Source organism: Rhamphochromis longiceps, linkage group LG3 (genome assembly GCF_057381845.1).
Source record: "Rhamphochromis longiceps isolate RC_006_pf linkage group LG3, R_longiceps_female_GT1.1, whole genome shotgun sequence".
Taxonomy (NCBI): domain Eukaryota; kingdom Metazoa; phylum Chordata; class Actinopteri; order Cichliformes; family Cichlidae; genus Rhamphochromis; species Rhamphochromis longiceps.
The window spans coordinates 15405573-15428891 of NC_140559.1; the positions used below are offsets into that span (position 1 = coordinate 15405573).

General features: G+C 39.5%; 1 protein-coding gene across 1 annotated transcript; it reads left to right on the forward strand.

Moving 5' to 3' along the window:
* The first annotated feature begins 279 nt into the window (after positions 1 to 279).
* On the forward strand, positions 280 to 1418 carry LOC146673094 (C-type mannose receptor 2-like). Its single transcript, XM_085400927.1, has 4 exons — positions 280 to 607; positions 691 to 1035; positions 1121 to 1209; positions 1293 to 1418. The coding sequence occupies exons 1-4, from the start codon at positions 280 to 282 to the stop codon at positions 1416 to 1418; spliced, it is 888 nt and encodes a 295-aa protein (XP_085257053.1).
* Positions 1419 to 23319: the final 21901 nt, after the last annotated feature.

Here is a 23319-nt window from a genome sequence, read left to right on the forward strand (position 1 = left end):
TGTTTTTACCTCTTTCATCTGCTTGTGTGGCGTAAGCCCTGGTGATAAACACAGCACAGAACTATCTTTTATGTTTGTAAGTTACTTTGTAACTTCCCACCTCTAGTTAGTCTCCATATAATATGACTATTTAAATGGTTGTAATTTTTATTTTTGTAAATTTGTCTTTTTCAGTGATTCGCCCAGTTTCCACTATAAAAAACCTTTGTTTTATTTTTCTCAGGAGGACTTTCCACTCTTCCTCCCCACTCCAGAGAATACCACTTTGTGAACCAGCCGATGACCTGGACTGAAGCTCAGAGTTACTGCAGAGAACACTTCACTGACTTGGTCACCATTTACAACAGCGACATCAACCAACTGCTTGTTTCAATTTCACCAAAGACCAATACTTGGGCTTGGATAGGGCTCTATGATGATCCTTACAGCTGGAAGTGGTCCACGGAGGGAAAACTTTTTTATGTTGGCAGCACACATGAATTTTTGATCTGGGCTAACGGCCAACCAAACTGTGTAAATGCAAATCAATACTGTGTGGCTCTTCAGGGACAAACACAGATGGATGATAGACCCTGTGGAGATTCTTACCCTTTCCTGTGTTACAATGGTAGGAAAAAGATTTGTTGCCCTTGATATCCCTACAATTTTATGAGATTCAGAATGTGTGTTTCAATTCATCCTTTTTCGCAGCCAAAAACACAAGTTACATCTTAGTGATGGAGAGACGCTCCTGGTCAGCAGCTCAGTCGTACTGCAGGACATACCACACAGACCTGACCAGTATAAGAAGCAAAGAGGAGAAATCCAACATCACGCTCACTTTGAATGGATCAGGGGTTCAGTATGTGTGGATTGGTCTCTACAGGGATCCCTGGGCCTTCTGGTCTGACAACACCACCTCCACATTCACTAACTGGGCGCCTTTTGAGCCTAGAAACTATTATCACACTGAGTACTGTGGAGCATTTTATTTAAAGACCGGGACATGGGAAGATGGCCTCTGCACCACCAGATTCAGTTTTTTCTGTTTCACAGGTGAGGTCCAGAATGCAAACACTGTAAGATCCTGTCATCATGTAAAACACTAATGTTTGTGTTGTTATATGTGGTTCATTTTTAGCAGTGACAAAGCAAACAGTGGTGAAAATGAAGCTTCAGTCAGAGGCAGACATGCACAGCACAGAGATCCAGCAGCAGGTTTCACAGCAGGTCAGCAGTTCAGTCACCAACACAAACTTGACACAAGTTCAAACTATGCTTCATGTTTGTCATCATCTGCACATTTTGTCCAGCTGTCAGGCCTCATGCTGTCAGAAGGACTGACAGACTTCACGATTCGTTGGAGGAAAGTCCAGAGTTACCGTGACGACCAGTTGAAGAAGCAGGATGTGGACGGTGGCTGCAAAACTGAAGACTGACTGGACTGAACAACTTCATGTGTGAAGTTAATAACATGCTGTGCTGAGCTGTCTCATCCTTTAAACCTTTAAATATTTCAGAGTGTAAAGTTCCACCAACAGCTCATTTGTTCAGCTGCAGTTGTAGTTTGGTAGAAATTCTTGAATCAGAGGTCCACTCACTAGTTTTCCTGATAGGCTCTAGTCTCTTGTTTTTGTTCTGCAGTGTCTCTTTTAAAAGCTTTGACACTGTCCTTCTGCTTTTGCTTTGATGGTTGATAACTATAAAAATATCAGCCATAAATAGGTCCATGAGAGCCCCAAACCTTACCTGATTTCAAATTTGATCAGGATATCAGCTGCAATGATTCTGGCTGTTCTCGTATCTGTAAAGTTAACTTCAATTGAACTTTAGTGGCTGGGAGCAAACTCTAGCATATTCAGAGTTATTGTTATGATAATAGTTTTTGCTGTCACGGTTCTGGGTCTTTCTGTTCTTGTGTTTTTTATATTATGGTTTATGTTTTGAGTCCTTTGTTGTACTGTGTTTGTTATTTCCCTAGGTTTTCAGTTATGGTTATCATAGGTTTATTTCTTAGGTTTTGTAATATGGCTTCCCTGTGTTCCATGTTGTGTCTACTGTGCCTTTCTGTACCATGTTTCAGGTCCCTATGTTCTGTCTCCCCAGTTGCTGTTAAGTTTACATGTCTAGAGTTCAGTGTGTTTCCTGTTTTACTTTGAAGGTCCGTGTCTCATGTCAGTGTTTCTAGTTTTGCTTCTCTTGTCTCGTCCAGCCTGATTACTCCCAGCTGTGCTCTCCTTCTCTGTCTCATTACCTCGTTATCCCCCAATATATTTAACCCCTGTGTTTCTCTTTGTCAGTATCATAGTCTCTCTCATGGCTGTGTTTCCCTGTGTGATAGTTATCCTTGTCTCAGTTTAGTTTTGTTATATTTTTTGTGCCGTTCTGCAATAAAGCAGCTTTTTGAGTTTAATTCCTGTGTGGTGAATTTTGCGTTTGGGTCCTTCTCCTGCGTGCACACAGCCGCGTTTTTGCCTTTTACCTTTTCCTCCCATATATGTTGGAAAATGTACCACACACTCCAGGTCTACTTTTGGTATTGTATCTTTCAGCTTCTTTCAAATTATATTTAAAAGGTTATTGATAGTGATGGGCAGATGAAACTTCATGAAGCACTGAAGCTTTTCATCCAATTGGTTCATCCCAGCGCAAAGCTTCTTGAAGCTTCATTTGCTCTAGTAGGACACCTACTGGACGTAAAAATATTAGTTGGCATGAATTTGAAGAGTGTGGCCTTTTGCACACAGCCTGTAAATGTCAACAACAAAAGGAGTGTGTAAAACATGTATATTGTAGTGATGGCAGTATACTGTGTATATTTATACTGGCAGTATGGAAAATGATTATTTGGAAATGCTTAAAATGGAAATGATCATTTACTGTGAGGTGAGGTGTGGTTGGGGTGTGGACAGTGGTTGTGCTTTTGTAACGTTGAGGTATGAACAGCTACACAGTCCTGCCTGTTCAATTTAAATTATGTAAAAACTACATTTTCACTTCTTTTATGACCTTTTTAGTGGGGAAAAAATAGCTAGGATTTAATGATTTAACAAATCTTTTGAATCATTTGTCCTCCACAATGCTAAATGGCTGGGAGTCCTCAATCACCATGCTAACCAGGTCTCCATCTATTGGAGATTGTTCTCTTGAGGAAACACAATAAAGACAAAGCACAAATATAAATATCACACATGTAACTTATAACAGCTGTATAATATTGTTATATCATTTAGTAACATTACTGCATGCTATATTATCATGGCATTTGATGGCTCACCTGGTCTTGCTCCACAATCGGTGCTCCCCTTATTCTCATGCAAAGCTCTGTAGTGCCTAAGCATGGATGAGGTGTTGTTATATCCCAGCTCCCTGGCACATAGCAAACACTTCACCTCCTTTCCTCCACAGTGCTAAATGGCTGGGAGTCCTCAATCACCATGCTGACCAGGTCTTCATCTATTTCAGATTGTTCTCCTGAGGAAAGCACAAATATAAATATCACACACGTAACTTATTACAGTTGTATAATGTTGCTATTAGTGATGGGTCGGTCGCAAACGAAATGGCTATTAGAGCCAGATCTTTGACGTGAACGACGCGAGCCGTGGTTTTTTTCTTTTCTTTCTCTCACCCTCTCTCTCACACTTTTTTCCCGCTTCACTCAGCATGTGAGCCTTGTGCTTTACGCTGGGAAGAGGGGGGAGAGGCGGTAGTTACACTGAGGCTACGTCCACACGTACACGGGTATTTTTGAAAACGAAGATTTTCCGTTTTCATTAATAAAAAAAATCCCGTCCACACATAAAAGCCAAAAACGAAGGAAAACGCTGCTAGGAACATGCCACAGCAGCAGGTGGTGCTATATTCCTATCCGTGTAGAAATGTTGGCCAATCAGAAGTCTCCATCGAAAGCATACTAACGTACTGCATAGGCGTATGGTACGCTAGCTGCACAGTGGCTCAGAGGAAAGCACTCCAGGGAGTAATCAACGCTGCCCAAAGGACAATCGGCTGCCCTCTCCTCAAACTGAAAGACCTACACAGTTCCCGCTGCCTCAAAAGAGCCCATAACATCATAAAGGACACCTCACACCCTGGACACTCCATGTTCGAACTGCTGCCTTCAGGTAAACGGTATAGAACAACATACACAAGGACTAACAGACTCAAACACAGTTTCTACCCAATTGCAATATCATGTCTCAATGCTACTAAAAGTAGATGACTTTCATTGCCCCTGTTGTCATTTGTGCCCTTGATGTTGGAATGCTTTCAGACACGTTTTGTTGGATGCGCTAACAAATTGACTGAGTGATTGATTGTTTGAGTGATATATCAACTAGGTCGTATGTTGAGTGTCTGTATGGGGCCTTAGGCTGGATTGCTTGGGTGTATTTACTGTATGAGAATACTGTATTTTATATGTATTTCTATCTTTTATATCATATCTATTATAGTTTTTAAGTATTTATCTTTCGTGATGTTGCACTGACCGGAGACATCTTTCAATTTAATTGTACTTGTGACAATGACAATAAAGAATATTCTAAATTCTAAAGTCAATAAGTCTGGGTGGGAGTAAACAAAGATGGCGCATAGAAGCAGAACTGAGTCGTATGTGTGGAGGGACAGTAACTGTGTGTGTATATTTAAGCATTTAAACACTGCAGAGAGTAAAATTAACAGTAACAGTATTTTGTCTACGTCCGCCATTGTAGAAATTCATTTCACCGAAACAATAACGTGGCGCACAGTGTGACGTCAAAAAATGAGCACACCTTTAACGCTGCGTTTTCTCTGTTGACCTCATCCACATGTAAACGCAAAAACAGAGTTTTTAAAAATACCCGGGTACGTGTGGACGTAGCCTGAGTAGCACAGGAACAGAGCAGGAGGGAGAGACAGAGAAAGAGCCAGGGACTAGTGATGTGCGGATCGATCATGAAATATCGATTCCTCCCATACCAATCATTTATGTTTGAGAATCGATTCTCACATTAAAATATCGATATATTAGTAATTTAGGGTACACTCAGAAAAATAAAGGTGCCAACTGGAACCAAAAGTGGTTCTTTAGACTGATGCCATAGAAGAACCTTTTTTGGTGCCACAAAGAACCTTTCACCAATGGTTCTTTGAAGAACCTTTTCTTTCAGTGGTTCATTGAAGAACCTTTAAAGGTGCCGCAAAGAACCATCAAGAAATGGTTCTTTGGGGAACCTTTAATGGTTTTCCAAAGAACCTTTTTAAAAACGGTTCTTTAAAGAACCATTTTAAATCTTTCAAAATAAAAATGTATCATAAATTGAATTTGAGTAGGGTAAAATAAACACGAGCACAGCATAGACATATATTAATGGTTAATTATTAATGTCATTTTGTAGTTACCAAAAGACAAAAAGGCATTTTAACCCTCAGCACAACATCACTACTAATACATGTCACATATTAGTGTTTTAAACAGTAATAATTAAATATATTTGCTATACTATAAATAAATATATATAAATACTATAAATGGTAAATGGCCTGTATTTATATAGCGCTTTTACTAGTCCCTAAGGACCCCAAAGCGCTTTACATATCCAGTCATCCACCCATTCACACACACATTCACACACTGGTGATGGCAAGCTACATTGTAGCCACAGCCACCCTGGGGCGCACTGACAGAGGCGAGGCTGCCGGACACTGGCGCCACCGGATAACACAACAATTAATACATGTATTGTTTAATTAATAAAACATCAGAAAGTGATAAAACACATTAGAAATAGCAATAGCTTCATAACAGACCAATAAATCAACACATTTTCATCAGCAGATGAAATAAAAATGTTCAATAAAAATATTTCAACAACAAGTTTATGATTAAAATGATCAATGAACTTCAGCCTAACGCTATGTAATGTACGTTTCATGTTGTACTCATGGTCCTTTGTTAGTCCAGTTTAGGATAATGTCTTGCTCCACAATCGGTGTTCCCCGTTTTCTCATGCAAAGCTCTGTAGTGCCTAAGCACAGATGAGGTGTTGTTGTTACAGTGGGGCAAAAAAGTATTTAGTCAGCCACCGATTGTGCAAGTTCCCCCACTTAAAATGATGACAGAGGTCAGTAATTTGCACCAGAGGTACACTTCAACTGTGAGAGACAGAATGTGAAAAAAAAACCCCATGAATTCACATGGTAGGATTTGTAAAGAATTTATTCGTAAATCAGGGTGGAAAATAAGTATTTGGTCAATAACAAAAATACAACTCAATACTTTGTAACATAACCTTTGTTGGCAATAACAGAGGTCAAACGTTTACTATAGGTCTTTACCAGGTTTGCACACACAGTAGCTGGTATTTTGGCCCATTCCTCCATGCAGATCTTCTCGAGAGCAGTGATGTTTTGGGGCTGTCGCCGAGCAACACGGACTCTCAACTCCCGCCACAGATTTTCTATGGGGTTGAGGTCTGGAGACTGGCTAGGCCACTCCAGGACTTTCAAATGCTTCTGACGGAGCCACTCCTTTGTTGCCCGGGCGGTGTGTTTTGGATCATTGTCATGTTGGAAGACCCAGCCTCGTTTCATCTTCAAAGTTCTCACTGATGGAAGGAGGTTTTGGCTCAAAATCTCACGATACATGGCCCCATTCATTCTGTCCTTAACACGGATCAGTCGTCCTGTCCCCTTGGCAGAAAAACAGCCCCATAGCATGATGTTTCCACCCCCATGCTTCACAGTAGGTATGGTGTTCTTGGGATGCAACTCAGTATTCTTTGTCCTCCAAACACGACGAGTTGAGTTTATACCAAAAAGTTCTACTTTGGTTTCATCTGACCACATGACATTCTCCCAATCCTCTGCTGTATCATCCATGTGCTCTCTGGCAAACTTCAGACGGGCCTGGACATGCACTGGCTTCAGCAGCGGAACACGTCTGGCACTGTGGGATTTGATTCCCTGCCGTTGTAGTGTGTTACTGATGGTGACCTTTGTTACTTTGGTCCCAGCTCTCTGCAGGTCATTCACCAGGTCCCCCCGTGTGGTTCTGGGATCTTTGCTCACCGTTCTCATGATCATTTTGACCCCACGGGATGAGATCTTGCGTGGAGCCCCAGATCGAGGGAGATTATCAGTGGTCTTGTATGTCTTCCATTTTCTGATGATTGCTCCCACAGTTGATTTTTTCACACCAAGCTGCTTGCCTATTGTAGATTCCCAGTCTGGTGCAGGTCTACAATACTTTTCCTGGTGTCCTTCGAAAGCTCTTTGGTCTTGGCCATGGCGGAGTTTGGAGTCTGACTGTTTGAGGCTGTGGACAGGTGTCTTTTACACAGATGATGAGTTCAAACAGGTGCCATTCATACAGGTAACGAGTGGGGGACAGAAAAGCTTCTTACAGAAGACGTTACAGGTCTGTGAGAGCCAGAGATTTTCCTTGTTTGAGGTGACCAAATACTTATTTTCCACCCTAATTTACGAATAAATTCTTTACAAATCCTACCATGAGAATTCATGGATTTTTTTTTTCACATTCTGTCTCTCACAGTTGAAGTGTACCTCTGGTGCAAATTACTGACCTCTGTCATCATTTTAAGTGGGGGAACTTGCACAATCGGTGGCTGACTAAATACTTTTTTGCCCCACTGTATATCCCAGCTCCCTGGCACATAGCAAACACTTCACCTTGTACAAAAGTAACGACAGCTTAACATAAATTGTATTGTATCTGCTCCTTTTCTTGTTAGGGCCCGAGCACTAAAAGTGCGAAGGCCCTATTGTATCTGCTCCATTTCTTCTTCTTCTTCTTCTTCTTCTTCTTCTTCTTCTTCTTCTTCTTCTTCTTCTTCTTCTTATTATTATTATTATTATTATTATTATTATTATTATTATTATTATTATTAGGTCATACCCATTGTGGGTATGACCTACATGTATGAAAGTTGGTACACATATCTAACGTTAGGAGACACACAAAAATGTCTGTTATGGCCATGTCCTAAACCCAACAGGAAGTCCGCCATTGGGACGTGAATATGACATTTTGGCTCTAATTTTGCCATTTCCATGCCTCGAACTTTTTCGAACTCCTCCTTGGAAATTGGTCGTATAAGCTTCATATTTGGTCAGTTTCAACTACACACCTGGGCCATGTTAAATTGCGGAGCTTTTGAGTTTTCACAATATGGTGAGGCCGTGGCGCCATGGCGAATTTCGATGACTCGCCATGAAAATCTTATTGCCTCTCATTCTGTCATACTTTACCAAATTTACCACCATCCCAGCCTTGCTATAATGGTCCAGTTGATTCACCTTTTATTGTTTATTTTATTTTCACTTGCTGAATACGGGACAGACTTGACTGGGGGAAAGAAGGAGAGAAAGAAAGAGGGAAAGAGAAACAGCTGAGAAGAGGGACGGGGGAGAAGGGCAAAAAACAAAAACCAACAGAACGGGCAGAAAAAAAAAGAGAGAAAAAAAATGCATCTATCGATCACCTGGATCACCTGCTGAGAAAGAAAAAAGAAAACAAGCAGAAGCAAACAAGAGTAATAGAATAAACAACATCACAATGATATATGGGAATATGACAGTAAATACTAAATGTTAAACATTATTGTGCAGCACATAAGATCAACAGAACACAGTGTGCTTTGAGGTAGGAGCCAAAAAGGGTGTAGTTTGTGGGTGTGATCACCCGTGTGTACACCTGTGAGCATGGACGCGCTTGTTTTTTTAAAAGGTTCCTTCATGTAATGATCTGCTAGAGGGTGTGGGGGGGCCACAGCCCCGTCCTCCAGGGCATGAAGCAGGTATGGAGGAGATCAAAACTCCAGACATCCAGAGGCCCCCAGAACACAAGAGAGACCAAGGAAGACCAACAGAGGGGCAGCCGCGCCACTGTCCCGGAAAGAGCTGAGGAGAGTCCCAGATGAGGGCTCACTCAGCAGCCGCGGAGCAGAAGCCAGAGGGGGTTGCAGTGACGCGCCCGTGAGCTCCGCCGGCAGCCAGCTGTGCCTGAGTGACCGAGCCCCAGGCCGAGAGGCCGGGGGCACCACACCTCCGAAGTGGCCCGAGCAAGCCCCAGGCTCCAGGCCCCGATAAGCAGCCGCCAAGGAGTGAGCCGGTGTGTACCTGGACGCCCATCCCCGGACACAAAGAACCACCAACGCAACCACCAGTGCAGCAGCGCCTCCTGGCCCCACAGAGCCCGGGACAGTCCACCCAACCCCACCACAGAGAAAACTGCACCCACCCCACCATCCACTCATCTTCCAGACTACATAAGACAATAGACGCCCAGGCTGAGATCTTCCTCCACCTCTCCTGTATCTCCCCCTCCTGGAGAGAGAGTTCCTGAAGAGAGGAAAGCTCCTGCAAGATGTGACAACCTCCCCCACCAGTTGAAGAGCCCCCCAGGTGGCTCAACGCACCGGCGGCACCCTGCTCCAGGGCTGGGCCCCCATGCACCCGCCCGCCCACAACCCCGGCAACACACCAACCAGGACCCAAGCCCCCGAGGCCCGGCCAGGGCCCAAGCCCAGAGACGGAGCGCCCCCAGAACCTCACGCCCATCCCAGACCCACCCAGGGGCAGCCAGGCTACCAGGTCAGTAACCCACGTCCGTCAGCACAGACCCTCCCCTAGCCCCGCTGCACGCAGCCACGAGGAAACAGTCACCTGAGAACCAACAGAGCCTCTAACCGGACATGACCGCTACCCCGGGTTGAGCCCCCCAAGGAAGATGCCTCCGGGGAACCCCCCGACGCCCTAGGCCTGTCCCTACCCCCACACCAATCACAACAGTGAAGGCGGGACCAAACTATTACCCCCCCACCCCCACTAGGTGATGGAGCTGATCAAAGGAGCCCAGAGCAATTGATCTGATGTGGTGACAGAGGCTGTATCAAGACTAATGTAATCTAATAGATAATTTCTATATTGGTTAGAATTAAGATTATTTTTATTTTTCCAGTTCATGTTAGCTGGTGCTTAAATGCATGAATTACATCAATGTTACATTACGGATGTGCTGGTTTTAGGTGTTTGGCGTGGCTCGGCGCGCAGGGGTGCGAGGGCCCTCATAACGCTGCTTGCAGCTTTAATTGTTGTTGTCTTCTTTATGTGCTTTCTGCGGTTTAATTCCTGTTTTGTGCTTTGCAAATCAGCAGCTATTTGCTTAAATGGTGCATCAGTGTAGGTAGGTATGCAAAAAGATAGGAAATAGGGAGAGGAGATAAACGACGTGATACAGCACTTTTGTAATTCCAACTCAGCCACTACTGAGTAAATCCAGTGAGACTTTTGTAGTTAGACTATCTCAATTACTCTGCTACAACCAGCATGATTTACATTTGTTTTTAAGGTCAAACAACCTAATTTCAGTGAAAAGCTTTTTTTCATTCAAATAAAAAATTTCCACGCACATTGTTACATAAATTTTATTATTAGCAACTGTACTTTACTTTAGTTAAAATAAATTACACATAGCAATTCCACTTTGATATTAACATTGTTTAATACAAAACCAATGTTCAAAATAGGCCCACTTCAAAAAACTTCAAAGAAAAAATACGTCCATACAAAAAACATTTCCTCTTGAACTTGAGTCCAGCTCTGTACTACTGTGGGCTTTACCTTTGGGCTAGCTTTTAGACACTCCAGCTCCAGAAATATCTTTTTAAACACCTCAAATGTGTTTTTCAGTTCTTTGACGTAGCTGAGGTTGAGTGCATAGATTTGCCCTATGAGCAAGACCCAGGCTCTGGGAATATCCGCATGTTTCAGGACTCAGACTTGTTCCTTTTGAAACATTCTCATAAGATATTTAAGTTATACCCACTTAATACTGCTATATTTTTAAGTGAAGGGAAAATGTTTATGTACAGCTGATACATATTTAAGTTCAGCCAATTTTTCTTATTTTGATTTTGAACAACTTCTTAAAATAAGACTTCAACTCATTTTTATCAAAATGTTAAAAATTCTCCTAATTTTACACTTTCCTTACTAACGCTTTGGATATTTCTTTAGAGTTAAGAGACATACATTAAAACAGTAAAAAATAAAATAAAATATGGAAGCATGTTAGTTTATCAGCCTTCTTTTGTTTTGTGTAGCTCCATTTCTTACTTAACAACATGATTTCACATTTGTTTGTTTCTTTAGCTTAACTCAAGTGAACTAGAGATCATTAAATTAACAACTACAGTCCTGATAATTTCATTTTTTTTTCTTCTCTTAAACTTGTATGGTGTAGATCATTTGAGCTTATTTTTCTATTATCTATCAAATGAATGAGTCTTTCTGGGTTATACACTAACTGGTCTTACTGCTGTGAATCAGGTGACATCGCTACAGATCCATGAAATTAAAGCTACTTTTACACTAAAGTTTTTTTATTTGTTTTGTTTTTTCTTTCTATGCAAGTTTGAGGTCCGTGTTATAATCAGAGGTATTCACATGTAAAAGGCCTGAATGTGACTTCCACAATCTAAAAAAGAGCAGCTGTAGTGGAAACAGGAAGGTTTATCACCTCACATGATAAGAGACCTGACTGAAAACTCCAGAAAAAGATATATTTAGCTAAACTGGTATTAGGAAGTAAGTTATACGATAGTGAATATTATATAATTATATTCAACAACAGTAAAAGGTTCAATCCCCAGTCCCTACTGATATATGGAAGCTCAAAGGTGTCTCAGAGTGAAACTGAAGGATTACATATGGTTAAAATGATTCTAATTCAGTGAGTATACACGTTTCATATCGGTATAGTCTATAACTATATTATTTTCTGTAGCCCACATAATTTCAGTTACATAAAACATGTGAATTTCCTTTTGTATACTGTATAGCCTGAATAATAAATACATATGTACCTTAATGAGTATAAAATCCTGACAACATGGGGCAGTTCATTTACAAACACAAGTCTAACTTAAGTTTCACACTGGTCTGCTTGCATTTATGCAAAATGTCAGAAATCTGCACTGTCATAACAAAAATTAAAGGGTTACTTTGAGGTCCAAAATATAATTGACCATTTCTGACCACCTTTGATTTTACCTTTATTTTTTGATGTTTTGCCTTGTTTTGTATCATTCTTTTCAGTACAATCTCACACTTATTTTTTCATTGACATACTGTATTAACACAATGAAACCATATAAAAAACACAAAATTCAAGGAGTAGTACATTTTTTTACTGTAAAAACCAAAGACATATTTAGAAAAAAATTACAAGTTGAAATGCAAATATAAATTGTAAATTTTGAAAACTTGTGCACAAATTTTGTAAACAACAAAGTTCGGAGTAAAAATACAATGATGCCAGAAAAGAGTATTGCACTTAGTGTTATTGCACTTAGTGTTATAACACTTAGTGTTATTGTGTGGATGTGTGTGTTTGATCAGTTGGAGACTTTGTTGTGGAGTCTGACAGCAGTGGAGAGGAAAGACCTGTGAAATCTCTCCGTCCCACACCGTGGGTGCCGCAGCCACTGAAGGAGCTGCTCAGTGCTGTCACAGTCTGCTGCATGGGGTGGGAGATGTTGTTCAACAGGGATGACAGCTTAGCCACCATTCTCCTGTCACTCATGACCTCCACTGGGTCCAGAGGGCATCCTAGAACAGAGCTGGCCCTTCAGATCAGCCTGTTCAGTCTCTGCCTGTCCCCGGCTGAGATGCTGCCGCCCCAGCAGACCACACTGTAAAAGATAGCTGAGGCCACCACAGAGTCATAGAAGGAGGCCCTCCACTCCAAACGACCTGAGTCTCCACAGCAGGTACAGCCTGCTCTGCCCTTTCCTGTCGAGGGTGTCTGAATTATGAGTCCAGTCCAGTTTGTTGTTCAGATGAACACCAAGGTACCTGTAGCTGTCCACAGTCTCAATGTCCATACCTTGGATGTTCAGTGGTTGCAGTGGAGGATGTTTGTGCCTGCGGAAGTCTACCACCAGCTACTTGGTTTTACTGGTGTTAATCTGGAGGTAGTTCAGCTGGCACCAGTCCACAAAGTCTTGGGTCAGTCCTCTGTACTCTTTGTCATCCCCATTCCCCACATTCACATACTGGTGATGGCAAGCTACATTGTAGCCACAGCCACCCTGGGGCGCACTGACAGAGGCGAGGCTGCCAATACAGTGTTTTGTTTTTTGTTTTTTTATCATAATTCTGGATTTAGTGGCCTGTCATTAAAATCTAAAAACTGGTGTATACTTTGAAGGTTGAATTTTCAACACAAGCTGAAATAGAGACTCAGTGTGGCTGCAGCTTAATGCTATGTCAGCTTAAATCAGTCATGTGATTTGGAAGTGCGGTGTGTCTGTGGACCCAAGAGAGTTAATAACACTCACCTTCATTCCATTTCCAGAATGCAGCAACCAACCACACAAAGTAGAGTTCATTGTACTCTAACTAGCGTTACATCCTTTTAATCCTTTTTTTATGGAGTGAACCACCACTCACAACCACTAGCACTTTATATAGCCTCTGTGGAAATTATCCACACCCTCACTTATCTTAACTGCACTACTGTATAGCTCTGTGTAAATAATCATTCTGTACATACGATAATTTTTAACCCTACAACTGTTTACAACTTGCATAGTTCCCATTTCTGTATAGCTGTATATCTCAGATTCTGTAAAGTTATTTATTTCATATTCTGTATAGTTTTTCATATTTATATCCTGTTCATAGCCTGTACATAGCTTGTACTCACTACAGCCTGTACATACTTAGTTATAGAATATTCACAACATACTTCATACCGTGTACATTATAACATACCATAATAGACCCATTTCTGTAATATACTTACATATCTATACTATTGCTAATATATATTGTAATATATCTATATCACTAAGCACTTCTGGATGGATGCAAACTGCATTTCGTTGCCCTGTACCTGTGCATGTGCAACGACAATAAAGTTGGATTCTATTCTATTCTATTCTATTCTATTCTATTCTATTCTATTCTATTCTATTCTAATGTAACTCTGAGGTTTAAAGTAATAGTAGTTAAAATTGAGTGTTAAAAAGGTGTGTTTCTATATCTTCTTGAGGTTTTACGATGGAGCCATTATCTCTTGACCTCTTAACTCTGAACTTCTACAGTGCCTATGACAGTAATAGAGTAAATTCACAGACTCCAGCCCCAGCATCACATGTTCTGACCAAGGCTGAAGAGAAGACATTTCTGAACATTTTGCTTACTGAAATGTATTGTTTGCAGCCAAATCCTGTATCGTTAAAAAAAAGAAAGAAAAGAAAGCTTGCATAAAAATATTCAGTAATTTTCTTGCTAACTCAAATACACCTAAAACAATGTTTAGATCATGAAACGTAAGCATAAAGTCATCACTGCTTCACTGCTTGAAGCCTGAAACCTACCCCCCACAAAAACTGAGCAAACAGCAGTAGCAGATGTGCTGACTGGGACCTACAGGTTAAAATTTAGATCCCTTGAGAGTTTTGTGCACACGGTTTAAATAAACATGAAAAAGACTGAGGTTTTAAATTAATTTTGGCATTAACTATTAATAACTGCACAATTTAATTTTATTGAATCTCCACACAGGATATATTTGCGAAAGTGGAATATGGGGGAAAGCAAAAGTAAGTCAAAGTTCCACAAAGTGATGAATGGAGGACATGCATATTGTACTGAAGGAAAGAGTGATGAGCATGCTGATATTTGCATTGACCAGCTCACCTATATCAGACTCTTTGAGAAACAATATTCTAATAAAAGCAACAGCATTTTTCCATATTGTTACATGTTCTAGAAAATGTTTTGAAATTGTGGTACACAGTTCAAAATAAAGGTTTTTCAGAAAAACATTGCATCTTTTTAATAAATATTTATTTATTAAAGTTCTTAAAGTTCAGAACAGTAAAATTTACACCGTTTAGAAATAATTAAAAGATAACTCTTGCGTAGTTAAAATAAAATACTCTATGAGAGTTAATATATAAACTCTTAACATCTAGTTAGCATTAATAGGATGTTAAATTATATGTTTCATATGAAACCGGAGGACTTGGACTTACATCTTATGCCATCAGCTTGCAGGTCATGGTTTCCTTCCACATATAGCTTTGCAAAAACTGCATAAAAAGCGCTTGCAGCAACAAAAACATAATATTCCAGAAACACGCTTTGCCGATCCGATCAGCTGTTTGTAACACTTCCTACGTTGAAATAGACGTCAGCGCAAACTATCGCATGCCCGCCATTACCTGCCCGAAACCGGAAGTGACGTCATTTTGTGGAAATGTAGTTTTTTTTTTTATTTCAGGGTCTCATAAGCCTATACTGGTGGTTTTTAAAAGTTATCTTTGACTTTATGACTTTCTGTAACATTTCTGGGATACTTAGAACTCGAATTGCACTGCTGGAAATAGTTTTTCCTGCAGTGTATAAAAATTGGTGTATTTCAAAAATAAAACTCGGAAGACACTCAAAATAAATTTCCTGTGGTAGGAAACTATTTTGTGCAACTTTTTTGTATTTACAGTTTTGAGGGATAAGCCTCTTAAATTTCTCTAACTAGAAATATATGTTAAAAAAAACAAAAACGATTTTCAAATTTTTTGTAGTTTATTGCACTTTTGTGCAATTTATGTTGTTACTATGCACTTAATGCATATATATTGTTAAAATTTGGGTTATAATGGTTGTATTGATGTATAGCAACTTGAAATGCTCCCAAAAATGGCTCCACAGCATCTAAAAATATAATATCTGGCGGACTTGGTTCTATGGTAGGTCTTAAAGGGTTAAACAAATAGACATATTTTTTTTTACCCATAAAAATAGATGTTCAAAATAACACAAGGTTTGCCCAGTATCAGACAGAATTGTGAACTCCACTCTGTAGAGTGGACAGTCATAATGAAGCAGTTCATTTTATTTTGCAAATTCAAGCTGTTCTTCATATTTTTGGCCACCAGATGTCACCAGAGATAACTGTGTTGAAAAGCTTTGGGTAATGAACTGTTTTTCTACTCAAGCCTCAGAAAGCTTCATTTGGCCATCACTATCAATATATCACTTGCTTTATTCAGAATTCTACCTGAACCTCATTAGTCTCCACCATTAAGAAATAGGTTAGACCAAACAACACAATCTAAACAAAGAAATGGGAATAAAGGTCATTCATCCAATTGACAAACTTAATAATATGGGTAAATGGTTTGAAAAGTAAAACACTGCATACAGTACAACTCAAAAGCTTACTTTAAAGAAAATAAACAATACTACACAAAAGGAAAAACCCTTCATTTGGTTGTATCCAGGGATGCAATCGAAGATATCATATCCTTATATAAAGAGGAAGTGCTTGGTCGGCCCCTCGCACACATCTGTTTTGGATTTAGGCCTAGAAGAAAGGGACAAACAAAGGAGTGTGTAGCCAAAGCAATAAACAAACATAATGTACCAGAAATTTACCTGTCAACAGTAGAAAATTCAAATCACCTGATGGTTGAGTAGTATTTGTTTTAAAAGCGTATGCATGGATGTAAAATGTAATATGATGCTACTACAAACAAACTGAGGATGGTATCTAGAGCAAAGTTACACCAGCAATGTCTAAACTAAAGCATTATAACAACTGTAAAATAACATGAAATAAATTAGAAATATTTTTAAAGGACAAATGGTGAATAAGTTCAAGCCTACCACTTTTTCACAGTTTTATGTAGTGTGATAGTTTGTTTTTACTGCCTTGGAGCAACTGTGACCTCATCGTTTTCTCTGGGATTAATAAAGTATCTCAATACAACCCTGATGTACTCAAACTGCTTGGTTATAGATTTTAGGTACTTACATTTAACAAAAAGGCCTTAATCTTCAGTATACAGTTAGGATCAGCAAAGTTTTGGGCTGTTATCACATTGTTTGATGTGGTGAAAGTGCAGCCCCTAGTTTAGGCTTAAATGTTTCAGACCTTGCCAATAAAATTTTTGTGAGTAAACCTGGAGAAGCGTCAGCTCAAGATATTATTGTTGTCATTGCTGTGGATATTTACCTGATACACTGACTTGGTGAGTAAATGTTTACTCTTATTCAAACTGATTTTGTGGCTTCTCTTAGTTTAGCACCAGGTTTATAATCTTGCTAGCTAGTTAGTGTTAGCCTAGCGGTGCTGCTGCCGCTGGGCTCATGTTACTTAAAAATTAACACCACAGCCTTAAAAACCTTACATAAAAATATGTCTGTGAAATTTTCTGTTGATTGTTTGAAATAAAAAAGTGAGATAGGAGCCCAGACAAAATTCTTCGGGAGGTGCAGCCGTTAGGGGTGGGGTGTATTTTCAATCCATAGCCATAACTAAGTAGCTATATATATCGTGTTTAACATGAGTAGCAAAAGACCGCAGGGGGTTTGAAAACAATACGCCACGAGTTAGTTGTGCTCGCGGACTCTATCAAGCCTTGACCTCCCGCTCAGCTATCCCGCTGGTGGATAACTCTCCGAAAACGTGGAAGCACTTTTGCAAATATGTGATATTTTGATGAATTAAGTAGATATTTGAGCATTGCACAGCTACATTCTCATCTGAAAATATCTTCAAAGGTTATTTTGTGACCCAGAAAGGGTAGTCTGGGGAAAAGGAGGATCGCATTTGTCGGCCGCGGTTGTCAGAGCCTCTGCGTACTTGTAAGCGCGGCAATGGCGGAGGAGCGCAGCTAAAAACCCTTTAAATATTACTTTTTCTGGGTCACAAAATAAACTTTTAAGATATTTTCAGGCGAAAATGTAGCTGTGTAAAGTTCAAACATTTGTTCGATTTATCAAGACATTTGATATATACTTATAAGACATAAGATATTTGCAAAAATGCTCCAACGTTTTCGGAGAAGTCTATTTTTTTCATGCTTTGTGTCAGGTTTTGAACATCTGTGGCATCTATCAATGTCAAATCTAGCCTTTCTTTAACAACATAAGCAAACTGCTTTTATATTTAACTGACTTTTCTGTTTTATTACATTTTAAATAATAATAATAACAATAGTATTTATTTTGTTAAAAAATGTGTTTAAAAACAAGTTTTGTTGTGAAAGCTATAATCCAGATTTGTAATTAGTAATATAGCTTGTCCTTCTAAAGAATTAAGTTAAATTCCACAGTTGAATCATAAGAAACATGGTGTTACATATAATCCCTGCCATATGTTAGATCTGATCATTTTGCTTATTAGAAACTTTATATATTGGAAGTTAACTTTTAACAAGCATGTAATGATTATATTTGAATTAGGTGGTCTTTTTTCAAACACATATCTCTTCAGGCCTAAACTGACCGTGCCGATACCACACATTCAGACACAGTAGTAGATGGTGTTTTTAATACTGTATGTGTTAGTCTAATTTGGTTTTATGGGGTCTACATTGACCTTCTGTGTTGTAAGTTATAGTGATTGCACAGCCATTAAGGATCAAATCAGCTTCTAAAAAACGTTCTGTGTTTTCTCCTCTGCTTGCTTCTTACTGTCTTTGAGGCTCGGGACCAGCACTTCTGCTGTTGTAAGTATTTTGGTTTTCCAATATATTAGTCACTGTCAGTGACATTTATATTAATCAGGCTGAACTTTAATCATATGGAGAACTTCAAGGCATGTTGAGGATGTCATTTAACCATTTATATCAGTGTTGGATCAAGGACACGTCTAAAACCTGCAGGACACCAGCCCTCGAGGCCTGGAGTTGGACACCCCTGACCTATGTTGTCTGTTCCTAGAACTTGTACAAGCTTAGTTTAATAGGAAACAAATGGAAATAACTTTATTTTCCTAATGATTTGCATTATGATGAGACAGAGTCACCTTTTGGTCACCTTCACGTTTCTTTAAGCCCTGAGGCCTATCATTTTCATTTCAGGGAAACATTGGTAGGGTTACATGATCATTGTTGGTCAGTTGATTGTTGGTGAATGTATCTATTACATTGTACATTCCTGTAGAAAGAACAGAAGCAACATTAAAAAGATAAAATAAAATCCACTGTCCTCGGGCCCAGAAAGGTGTCTCATCCTGTTGTCAGAAAGTAAACTTGTATTTGTGTTTCAAATAGGGACACCCAAATTCTGCAGAAAGCTCACTCCCTTCAGGTGGCCTTATTTGACAGTAAAATATGTGTGAAGAACAAAGGGAAAAACTCTTTGAACATCAGCTTTAATCAGCAGATGAAAAGATATGTTGTCAGGTAAGTCATTATTAATTTATTACTCTGATTTAAACATTTTGAAATAGACACGTTTTGGGTGTCCAATTGTGTCAAGACTAAAGATCTCTAAATTATAGATTTTAAATATTCAAACAGTATTGCATATAATTAATTTAGACATGTGCACCAAACTATGTACTAAGAAACCTATTATAAGGACAACTTGTTTTACTGGAGATAATGAATGTTAAAATTGGTGATAATAATTATGGTACAATAATAATCATGGTGACTATATCTGTTATACAGATGCCAAGAATGGAAGAAACCTGTTTACTGCTCATCCTGCTGCTCTCAGGTCTGTGATTTTAATATTTTAAACATTTGAAATATAGTCCATGATCATAATGAGATAAACTGATGTCATTCGGGTAATCAGATTACATGATAATTTTTTTAATGAGATATTTATTAACACATTTAACACAAGGACAGAGAAAATCTGCATTTTCTGTTACCACAATACCTGCATTCATTTTAAATGTAAGTTCTTTATTTTTTCACATTTAGGTTTTTGATTTATTGAAAATTTGGAAGTTTATTTTTGTAATAATAAATCTAACGAACTTCATGTTTTGGCTGCTTCATTGGGGATCAATATGTATCTGCTTCTAGTTGTTTTTCTCCTCGTTCTAAAAATTACTGATATTAACCACATCCTGATGTATTGCTGGTGCTGGTCCTAAGCCCAGATTAAAGAGGAGAGTTTTATCACGATGTTGTATCAAGATGCCCAAATAGACTGGTTCTTACAGTGGTATAAAATATTGTTTGCGTTCCCTCCGATTTTCTATTTTTATGTTTATCACACTTAAGTGTTTCACGTCATCAAACTAATTTAAATTTTAGACAAAGATAGCACAAGTAAACACAAAATGCAGTTTCTAAAAGGAAGATCTTTATTATTAAGGGGGAAAAACTCCTGTGTGAAAAAATAATGGAACATGAACAACAAAGTAATTAAGATCTCTCAGGGCTCTAACTTTTTGCCACAGTGGTGCATCTAACTTCTTTTCTTAGGTGAACCAGCACAAAAGTTAAGTGCACCCAAATTTTTCAACTTTACACCGCAGTTTTATGTGTTCACTTTTTTGCAGGGGAAAATTGTTGTCCATACAGACAATATTAATTTGTAAATGATTAACTAACAATCTTGTCAACACAAAGATCTTTATTTGGAGCACAGTTCTACAAGAAAGAGAAGTTACTTAAAAAGTGCTTGTGCTTTAATAATAATAATAATAGTAATAATGGATTGCATTTGTATAGCACTTTTTGAGAACCTCAAAAGCAGTACACAACAAACAGTTCTACTATTCATTCTCTCACATTCACACACTGGTGGAGGCAAGCTACAGTTGTAGCCACAGCTGCCCTGGGGCAGACTGACAGAAGCGAGGCTGCCATATCGCGCCATCGGCTCCTCTGGCCAACACCAGAGTGCTTTGGCACTTTTTGGCAATATTGTAGACAATGTTAAACTTAAACTTAATCATCACATCAGCCTCCTCTGACGACCGGTTTGCTGCTGCCTGCCGCGGAAAAGCAGTGTGGAGAGAGGACATTTGGGCAGTGCATTTATTGCTGCATATAATGTTTTCTGGCTTTACTGTGCTTTTTCAAAGTTCAGAGGTTGATGGCTCCATGTCAGAGCACTGGCTATGAATTTCAGACAGATCAGGCCTTAACAGAAAAAGTTATGAAAAGTTCTTTTCATCTTTTCTTATTACCCACAGCTACATCCACTTCAGTTGGGGTTAGGCTACTCACTAGGGCTGGGTATCATCACTCATTTCTATAATCCATTCGATTCGATTCAATTTTGCCTCAGACAGCCAGAAATATTATAATTCTGATCATTTATCAGTACTGACACTTGTGAGACTTGATCAGAGGTGTGAGCATCACAGCAGTTTCCTTTGTGTCAAAGTAACTGAGGATAAAACAGAAAAACATGAAGGAGATTTTCCTGGCCTGGCTTTTCATAGCAGATAACCTTAAAAATATACTGCAGTAGATCAAAAACTGAAGAAAACCATGTATAAAAAAAGAAGAAAGACAGTGGCCGACAGCGCTGTAAACAACGGTAGACTGCTGGGTAATAAGCAAGTGAATAATTCAAAAAACAGAGATTTGAGATGGGAAACTGTTCTTAAAGTACACAGAGAGGGAGAGCTGTGTATGAAGTGTGATTTTCTCATGGTGGAAGCAAAACAGCAAAAGGGAATTAATGACGATGTTTATCAAATGTGAAGCGTAGTTTGGATCTTCTTTTGCCTCTTGTTCAGTGAATTTTGGTTGGAGAGAGACAAAACCTGCAGCATCAGAATCTAGCGCAAAAAGGATGTAAACACAAAGCGCGGTCCCGCCCCTGACCATCTCTGATTGGTTTAGTCCAGAGCTTCCCAAAGTGTGGTCCCGCCCCCTAGGGGGGCGCAGAGCCATTGCAAGGGGGGGGGGGGGGGGGGCACAGTATATAAAGGAAAGAAAAAAAAACACTTGGACACTGCTAGCATAATTGACAGATTTTTGACGGGCACCCACACAAATGCAAAGCAGGAGATGAAGCATCCCTGAATATGAATACGAATACTTTTCTTGTAAAACAAAGAAAAATGTTTAAGTTCGGGAACCACTGGTTTAGACCATGATATGGGCATAATGTGTCTGTTGTTGACCACACGGAGACTTGCAGAATTGCGGAGACTTTTTTTGTTTTCTTTTTACTCAAACAGCTGCTGGTCGCACCGGTACCACCTAGTATTTTTTTTTTTTTTGAGGCACCACTGAAAAATTAAGTCGCACTTTAGAGCCCTGTCTTTCAGTCGGGAAAAGGACAAAAGACTAAAGCTGTAGGCCTCCAGCAAACCAAAGTGAGAGCCATTACACACAAATGGTGAAAACACAGAACAGTGATGAATCTTCCCAGGAGTGGCCGGTCGGCCAGAATTATCCCAAGAGCACAGCAACGACTCATCCAAGAGATCCAGTATGTATTCTGAAGGAACGCACTATGTAGCACTATGGAACGCCAGGACTGACATAATGAATTAATTAATACACCATTAAATAATTAATTAAATGTGGCAATGACTAATTAAAATGATAAATAATTAATTAAATAAATATTTATTACGCATTTAATTAATTAATCAATTATTGACATATTTAATTATTATTTAATTGTGTATTAATTTAATTAATTCTGGCAGACCTGAGCTCTCATCATAAATTTATTTTATCTGTCAGCCTCTCCCATCGAACTCAGGAGGTGGGGTTACCGCTGATCTAAACCAATGAAACCATTGCCTTGGCCTGATGGCCTTTTCTTTTGGAAGGTATTTTTGTTTAATAATCAGCGTGACCTGTGTTTAAACTTTATTAAAAGGTGTTTCCGCGAGTTAGTAACTGTTTGCTTTAACTGTGCAAAGGTTGTTCGACACTATGAAACACATACGGACTTCATGATGTTCGGCTAATATTTTTATCCATCCATCCATTCGCTTCCGCTTATCCTTTTCAGGGTCACGGGGGGCGCTGGAGCCTATCCCAGCTGTCATAGGGCGAGAGGCGGGGTACACCCTGGACAGGTCGCCAGTCTGTCGCAGGGCCAACACACCGGGACAGACAGCGATTCACACTCACATTCACACCTAGTGGCAATTTGGATTATCCAATTAACCTATCCCCACAAGTTGCATGTCTTTGGACGGTGGGAGGAAGCCGGAGTACCCGGAGAGAACCCACGCAAACATGGGGAGAACATGCAAACTCCACACAGAAAGACCCTGGCCTGATGGTGGAATTGAACTCAGGACCTTCTTGCTGTGCGGCAACAGTGCTAACCACCATGCCACCGTGCTGCCATATTAATCATGAGGGTAAAGGGTCCTGTACACCACGGAGAGAGGTCAGCATATCCATGATATCTTCAGCTCTATGAGTTTCCCAACTCGGTCACATGAAAGTGTTGGCAGCATCAAACTAATCTAACGGTCATCTACGAATTCACATTATTTTAATGAAAATCTTCTCTATTACTGTCAACAATTCCTGTAACATAATACATAATAATAAAATCAATAACATAATACACTGTAACAGAGAT

Bases quoted from the DNA above. Each gene is read 5' to 3' on its own strand.
- LOC146673094 (XM_085400927.1), top strand. From the start codon at position 280: ATGACCTGGACTGAAGCTCAGAGTTACTGCAGAGAACACTTCACTGAC. The intron at 1,036-1,120 runs GTGAGGTCCAGA...GTTCATTTTTAG, and splicing joins CAGTTTTTTCTGTTTCACAG to CAGTGACAAAGCAAACAGTG. The intron at 1,210-1,292 runs GTCAGCAGTTCA...CATTTTGTCCAG, and splicing joins AGCAGCAGGTTTCACAGCAG to CTGTCAGGCCTCATGCTGTC.